This window comes from Halichoeres trimaculatus, unplaced genomic scaffold (genome assembly GCF_033239565.1).
Source record: "Halichoeres trimaculatus isolate MK-OKI-2021-1 unplaced genomic scaffold, fHalTri1.1 fHalTri1_scaffold_17, whole genome shotgun sequence".
NCBI lineage: Eukaryota > Metazoa > Chordata > Actinopteri > Labriformes > Labridae > Halichoeres > Halichoeres trimaculatus.
Window position 1 is genome coordinate 7,326,834 of NW_027437195.1, and position 8,185 is coordinate 7,335,018.

At 40.1% G+C, this 8,185-nt stretch overlaps 1 protein-coding gene across 1 annotated transcript; it reads right to left on the reverse strand.

The window, feature by feature from the left end:
• Positions 1-1,553: 1,553 nt before the first annotated feature.
• On the reverse strand, positions 1,554-5,933 carry LOC141806554 (tubulin beta-4B chain-like). The gene is made up of 7 exons (XM_074692138.1): positions 5,753-5,933; positions 5,434-5,542; positions 4,519-4,629; positions 3,261-3,505; positions 2,835-3,157; positions 2,383-2,727; positions 1,554-2,202 (listed from the first exon to the last, which is right to left on the reverse strand). Exons 1-7 carry the CDS (start codon positions 5,807-5,809, stop codon positions 2,055-2,057), a joined length of 1,338 nt encoding a protein of 445 aa, XP_074548239.1. The 5' UTR covers positions 5,810-5,933; the 3' UTR covers positions 1,554-2,054.
• Positions 5,934-8,185: the final 2,252 nt, after the last annotated feature.

Below are 8,185 nucleotides of genomic sequence, written 5' to 3' on the forward strand. Positions count from 1 at the left end.
TCAGTGAATAATTTACTAGCCTTTACCTAAATAACTGCTGTGTATACTCATTATGTACACCTTCAGCATGAGTGAAGACTTTCACACTTGCCCATTTCACTGTCACCACTCGGAAAGCCGTATCAAGATTTGCAGATGATACGGATGTGATGGTGTCACAGGGAAGCAGTGCATGCTCAGCTGTTTGAGGGACGTGCTTTTGACAGTCGGGTACAAAAAAAAAAAAAAGTTTAGCACAGCTTTAAATCTACTGTCATAGGGACCCTCCAGTTTTAAGGTCTCAGGGAAAATTCAAGCTGATCTAATTTATTCACCTAAGCAAATTTATTACATATCAGCTGGAAAAAGCCAGACACTGTATTACATAATTAACCTGATTCCAATGTCTTTCCATCAGAAAATTAAAGAAACACAGTCAAAAAAAAAAAAAAAAACGATCTACATTATCAGGGTACATGCTGAAATCCTGAGGTTAAATTCAATACCTTTTTAAGACTTTTTAAAAAAAACCTTTCAAAATGTCTTAAGACCTTATTGCCACTTTAAGCTGTTGTTAGCAAACAATCTTTGATGACTGTAGTTTGCATTTTAACATAAATTGGGTAAAATGAGAAGGAATAAAGCTTGAAGGAATAAATGAAACTAAAGGCAGGTTAATTAACATTACCATTCCCACAACAAGTAACAGCAGTTATTCAAGGATAACTTGCACAAAAAAATCAAGAATTTATTTCATCATTGTCAAAATTTAGGACACGTGCTTGAGATTGTGTTGCTTTCTATCAGCGCTACATACAGACAGCTACTAAACTACTGTACAAACTGAGTTTGTTGTCACATTAGCCTACGGATATGTTGGGCTGCTAGCGCTACATTTAGCCCATGCCCCACAAAATTACAACTTTGCTTGTTGTCAAATCTCAAACAAGTGCTACGTAACTGTATTGATAAATACCTTATCTCATCACGTTGTATCCAGTAGAAAGGTGATTTTAACAAAGAAAATTTGTTCCAAATCACCTGAGATCAGGGGAAGCTTTCTCTAAATTGTAAGGATCCAAGATCCCAGGTCACCAAAAGTCCGAGAAATTTTCTCAGGAAGCTTGAGAAACTCTTATGATCTAGAGAGAAATACTATGAGATGCTAAAGCTTTTTCTAGATCCTCTAGCTGGTCTGTGATGAGTGTGACGAGCAGAATGATCGTCCAATCACCAGGTGTGGATATTTTTGATGATGGACTGTTTCCATGGTGGATATATGGAGCTGTCTGGTGTGTCAGGTTAATTTGTAACAGACGCAAAGAGGAAAATAAATATTCATGGATACATTTGGAGTCAAAGCTTGAATACCAATAAACTTTAATACCTCATTAAATTATGATTAAAACTTTTTAATACTTTTCAAGACCCCGCAAACACCCTGATTATTTTATATCAATGGAAGTTTTTTTTAAAGCTTCTTATTTCTTTTTGTCCCAATGGTAAATTGCTTTTGTCTTCATTATTTGAGATAAAAAAAAAATCCTGGATTCACAAAAGATACCAGTAATCCACACAGACTAGCACCAACTCATAAAATCTTTATTAAACTCATCTGTGAGTGTCATGATTACAACCAGCAGGAGTCAGTTTGAATGTAACAGTGATCACCTCGCCACACTTTTTAAAGCTTTTAGTCCTGTTAAAGTGAAGGTAGTTTCTCTATCTTTGATTTTTTTTCTGCTGAACGAAACAGAATGGGCTTTAAATTTGCCTTGATCTGCCACGTTCTCTTTCAACTGAAACATTTAAAGCCTGTAGCTTGAAAAAGATCAACAGAAGGACATGATAGTATTTTCTTTTTTTGGTTTGAATACAGCGGATAACTAAGAAGAGAAGAGGACAGGAAAAGTTTAAACATTAACATCAAAAACAGACAAAAAGACGAGAAACAAACAAGAACAGACGACATTTAAAAAACAAAAGTGGAGGAGCCATACGCTGATGAACAATGATTTAAATCACGCTGCTCAGACCAACTGTTGCATAGTAAAGAAAGAGGGTCGTGGTAGTGTTTAGGCCATTTCCTCTTCAGCCTCGTCCTCAAACTCGCCATCCTCCTCAACAGTAGCTTCCTGGTATTGTTGGTACTCAGACACAAGGTCATTCATGTTGCTCTCAGCCTCAGTGAACTCCATCTCATCCATGCCTTCACCAGTGTACCTGCAACAAGAAAATACTCACTCAAATGCTTTTTGACAAATTTGCTTGAGTCTTACAGTTAAGAGTTTTATAAAGCCTTAAAAATGTGTAGTTATGTCACGAATGCATGAGATCAAAACAGTGTTTTGTTATTTGAATGTTTGAACAGTCCTGCATAAGTGCAGACACCGTTTCACTCACCAGTGAAGGAAGGCTTTGCGACGGAACATGGCGGTGAACTGCTCTGAAATGCGCTTGAACAGCTCCTGAATGGCCGTACTGTTGCCAACGAAGGTGGCTGCCATCTTGAGGCCGCGGGGAGGGATGTCGCAGACAGCTGTCTTGACATTGTTGGGGATCCACTCCACAAAGTAGCTGCTGTTTTTGTTCTGCACGTTGAGCATCTGCTCGTCCACCTCCTTCATAGACATGCGGCCTCTGAAGATGGCTGCGACTGTTAGATAGCGCCCGTGACGAGGGTCACAAGCTGCCATCATGTTTTTGGCATCAAACATCTGCTGGGTGAGTTCAGGAACTGTCAGTGCTCTAGAAATATAGACAATAATACAATTTGGATTAATTTGACATAATTTATAAAATCTTCAATGTTATCAACCTAAAGGTGTGAAGTCGAGTGGCTCCTTCCTCTCTACCTGTACTGTTGGCTGCCACGGCTGGTCAGCGGGGCGAAACCTGGCATAAAGAAGTGCAGCCTGGGGAAGGGCACCATGTTAACGGCCAGCTTCCTCAGATCTGCATTCAGCTGGCCTGGAAAGCGCAGGCAGGTAGTCACTCCACTCATGGTGGCTGAAACCAGGTGGTTGAGGTCGCCATAGGTGGGCGTGGTGAGCTTGAGTGTGCGGAAGCAGATGTCGTACAGGGCCTCATTATCAATGCAGTAGGTTTCATCTGTATTCTCGACCAGCTGGTGAACAGAGAGGGTGGCATTGTATGGTTCCACCACTGTGTCTGACACCTGAGGTAGGAGAGAGGAGGCAGAGGGAAGAGACAAAGGAAGGACTTTAGAGAAAAGCCTAAAGAAGAGGAGATGTGCTTTAAAATGATATAAATGAATGAACCTTTGGTGAGGGCACCACGCTGAAAGTGTTCATGATACGGTCAGGATACTCTTCACGGATTTTGCTGATGAGCAGTGTACCCATACCAGAGCCGGTACCTCCTCCCAGCGAATGTGTGAGCTGGAAGCCCTGGAGGCAGTCGCAGCTCTCTGCCTCCTTCCTGACCACATCCAGGACTGAGTCCACCAGCTCAGCTCCCTCAGTGTAGTGGCCTTTGGCCCAGTTGTTACCAGCTCCACTCTGGCCTGTGAAACATGCAAATACAGAGATCTATCACCACTGTGGAGTCAACGCTTCCTGGATCATGTTCTACTTGAAATATGACTCCATCACATAATTTACTTGTAATGTGCAATACATACGTGTGAAAGTGTGCTTTTCTCTTTCTCAACAGTGTAAAGCTACTTCAGGGTATATGCTGAAATCCTGAGGTTGATTTCAATAGCTTTTTAAGACTTTTTCAAAAACCTTTAAAAAAGTTCTAAGACTTAATCGCAACTTTCAGATGTTGTTGGCATCCACTTTTTAACAGTTGTAGTTTACATTTTTACAGAAATGATGTAAGCTAAGGAGGAATAAAGCTTGAAAGAACAAATGAAACTAAAGGCAGGTTTATCAACACTCCCACAACAAGATACAGGAGTTATTCAAGGCCAACTTGCTGAAGAAAATGAGAAATCATTTAATCATTTTTAAAATTTAAGACATGTGCCAGAGATTGAGTGATTTGCTTTAATGTTGTGTCTAATTTCTCTTTATGAAACTAGAAAAGACGTTAATTTATAGCTGGTGTTTATACCGCTCACAATCCTTATTGTTGTATTTTATTGTAACTAGAGTCTTTATGTATTTCTTTTATTTTATTATTTTTTATTTTTGTATTTTTCAACTGACTCCATCAATTTCTGCTGTTAACACAACAATTTTTCCAGTTTGGGATCAATAAAGTAACTCTATTCTTTTCTATTTTAGAACTTTATCAGTTGAATGTTGAACGTCCCAATCAGGGGACAGTTGCAAGGAGGAAAATATATATCCATGGGTATATTTTGGGTCACAGCTTGAATACCTATGAAACTTAATACCTCATAAAACCACAATTATGACTTTTTAATACTTTTAATTTTCCCAAAATTGATTGATCAACTTTTAATACTTTTCAAGACCCCGCGGACACCCTGTACTTAACAGCTATGACAATGGAGAATGTAGCAGCATGGGTAAGGGCATGCTGCATATCAAAATATTTGACTCTCACCAAAGACAAAATTGTCTGGTCTGAAGATTTGGCCAAAGGGACCAGACCTCACAGAATCCATTGTGCCTGGCTCCAAGTCCACCAGCACTGCACGAGGGACATACTTGCCACCTAAAGAAGCAAAGAAAAACTTAAGATTAAAGGAAATCCTCAAATAATATAGGAAGAATTACTCAAGCAAAGACAACCTGAAAGTTTCTGCGGTAGTGTGTATTCAGATTTAAAAAAATGAATATTTATATCTTGTAGTTGTTATACTGATCACTACTTTTAGAATGACGTATCAAGTGATTGAAGCTACACAATAATAAGAATAATAAAGCTTCAACAAATAACTAAAAATAGCTACAAACCATTTTCTGCTAAACACAGCATCCTTCAGTCCATCCACACATTATGTTTAATCCACTGGCTGTAATTGTATTTAACAGTTGTTTCTTTTAACATCTTATCTAATATATAACAAAGCATTTTTCCTGCATGTATGAATACAGAACAAATTTTAATGGTGCTTCTTTTAACACATAAGAAGTAGTTTAATTTCAGTTGTGAATTCAGATCAAGTGAATTTTGTTCACTTTGATTACTTCCTGCTACCAATCGTTTAAGGTAATAATCTTTTATTATAAGTTGTATCCATACATTGTGTTTCTTCCATTATGACCGCCATATTCCTTATTAATTTTGTCGTTAGATGGAGATCCGTTTAGTTTTTGTATCTTGGAAACGGGCCGACAGTAACCAGGAAGGTGAGTCAATCATTAGGCTTTCAAATGGCTCCCAAGCAGGATGAAGACCCCCTGCTGGATGGCCACGGTACTATCAAGCCTTGCAGAGGGTATTGAATTACCTTGGCTCACTCAGAAATTAGATAATCTAACTGTAGAACGGGAGCTTTAGCAAAGTGGTGTTAACCTGTTGCTTCGTTGTAATAGACGTTGATCCGCTCCAGCTGCAGGTCGCTGTCTCCATGGTATGTCCCGGACGGGTCGATGCCATGTTCGTCACTTATTACCTCCCAGAACTACAATCGGAGAAAAGACATTAAATAGAAACCACGAATTACGTTAAGCAGACTGGACTCCATGTTAAATCCAAAGGCTTGGTAGAGCACAAAGTGTGCTAGCATTAGCTTTGTTGCTAAGTAAGCTCATTGATCAGCCCGCCTAAACCAAAATAAACATTTCCATTAGTTCACACTACGTTTATCAGCTTGACATCAACTTTCTCCTACCTTTGCTCCGATCTGGTTTCCACACTGGCCCGCTTGCAGATGTACAATTTCCCTCATTTTCTCAAAAAGTAGAACTTCTTAACGAGGTGCGCATAGAAAAAGTTGCAGCCACTTCAGCTCCAGTAACGTACTAACCTGAGTACTCAGAAACTGTACCAAACACAAGCAATACACCCCCGCCATTGGACAAGCCAAACGTCCGTTAAAAAAAGAGCGGGGACACAATTGGCTGAGAGAAAACTTGTTCGACTTCTGATTGGATGGCGCTTTGGAAGATCCGTCGTCTTGGTGACCAAATAGAATTCAAACAGTGTGTCCGCTAAGCAAACCAAACATTCCTGTTTCGCTTGTTTCAGCATGTGGTTAAGATACGGCTGGGTCTGTTCAATGACATACAGCAAGACATTTTTGTAACTACCGTTATTGAGTCTTTGGGCGCCCATTAAAACACATCGTATTAAAGTTTAATTTCAACAATATTCTGAATAACGATTTTAAAACTGCAGACTTCACATTAACCTGTAGCAAGTTTCATATTGAAAAGCAATCAAAAAGCTCTTTGAAACAAGCATATGTGGCAACATTCTTTTTGGCCATTTAGAAGACAAAATGGAGACTTCTGATATTTTTGCCAGTGGGTGTCATGTGGCTTACAGACCTATGAATATTATAGCCAACAATAAAAGTCACTTTGACAAAACAGATTTAATGATTTGAATTTGCCACAAGAGGCTGGAGGGGAGTATAAAAATCAAAAACAAACACCAGATGTGAAACAGACTTCATTTCAACAGCCTCAGACTAGTCACAGGCCCCTGATTTCAAATATAAGCTTAATAATTAATAAATAATTTAATGAAGATGAAGATTACCGTGATCTGATCTGCTTCAGGGCAGAAAAAACGGAGTGCAGGCTGTCTTTATGTGAAGGTGTTTTGTTATACGAGTTAAATAGGCAAAGCACTAATACAGTTGAAAGGAAAGTTTATTTTTGGTTTATTATGAAGGTCTACGCTGCCCCCTTTATCCGGTCTGGTCCAGTGTCAGAGGCAAAAGAAATCTACCGAAACTTCATTAAAAGGTACAACAAAATAAACTTTATTGAGATCACAAATTCATAAAAAATATGGCCCAGTGACTCTGCCTCAGTCTTCACTGAGCATTATTAAAAAGGGACAACCCTTGTAAAAACACTCCATTCAGGACACCGCACTTCATCACACTGCAATCATTGCTCAGACCAAAAATAAAACTCAGGTAACAGAATGCATCTCACTCACGAAGGACACCACGCAGGTCAGTTCCACTACAAACACCAGGGGGGCAGAGAACTGTAGCACGGTGCTGCACCTCGAAGAAACCCGGACATTAGCGTATAAAGAATAATAAAATAGGCCTAAACACATACAAACAAGCAACTAAAGATCGATAATTACCCATTAATCAAACAAAGGCCAAACTTTTGGAATAACTTTTCTCGCCCGGCTGGCGTCGAGACCCCCCCGTTGGGTAGGAACATGGACTCTCCCGCAGCTCCGGAAGCGCCCGCGGCAGCCGGGCAAACAGGTAGAAAGACATCCGGTGAGCGGCAAACTGCGCGTAGGTGTGGAGAAGAAGCACACAGGAACAGCGACACGAACAGCTCCGTGGACCCAACTCAGGGACTTAATAACATCCACTCTCTGCCTACAGGAGCCTCCCCCTCACGCAGGAACAGTTCCCCTCTGTAACTGTTTTGACTGTCGGTAACACTAAAAATCACAAACGACAGCGGTCTAGCGTCCGTCTCACGCGCCGCCAGCCCATTCCACCCCATTTTTAACATCCACCTGTGCACCTCACATCCTCCCACAGGTGAGCCTCCATCCCCCTCAAGCGTCCACAGTGAGACAGTGACTTTTCCCAACCTCTCTTCATCCCATCCTGTCCAAATCTGGCTTCAGTTTGATTTACAGAGATGCATGTGATAGAAAGCAGATTCAGTCTCTTTCAAAGATGTCTGTTTGCAGTTTCTACTTGCCACTACTTCTAGTTTCTAACTTAAAATGAAGTGGATTTTGTGTTAAAACTACCCATTTGCTTGGCAGGTAGCAGCAACATGATCCAGTAAACTCACCTGAAATACATTTGGACACTGAAAACAAAGGTCACTGAATTAATACCCTGTGTTAGCATATTTTAGTATTCAGGAAGCTGGTGTAATACTGATGTAAATTTTGTCCTACACATCTTGTATGACCCTAAGAGATGATAGAATATGCAAATACTGTGAACTCCAAGGCACATTTTGATTTAATTCTTTAAGCCTGGCCTAATTTCCATTCAAACCACATGCAGTTCAGTGTTTTTAGTGCTTGGCGTCTTCAGCACAAAAATGCCCTGAGTGTTAGCAGATATTGTTTGTGCACTCACATTGCTTACAGTATTGAGTTC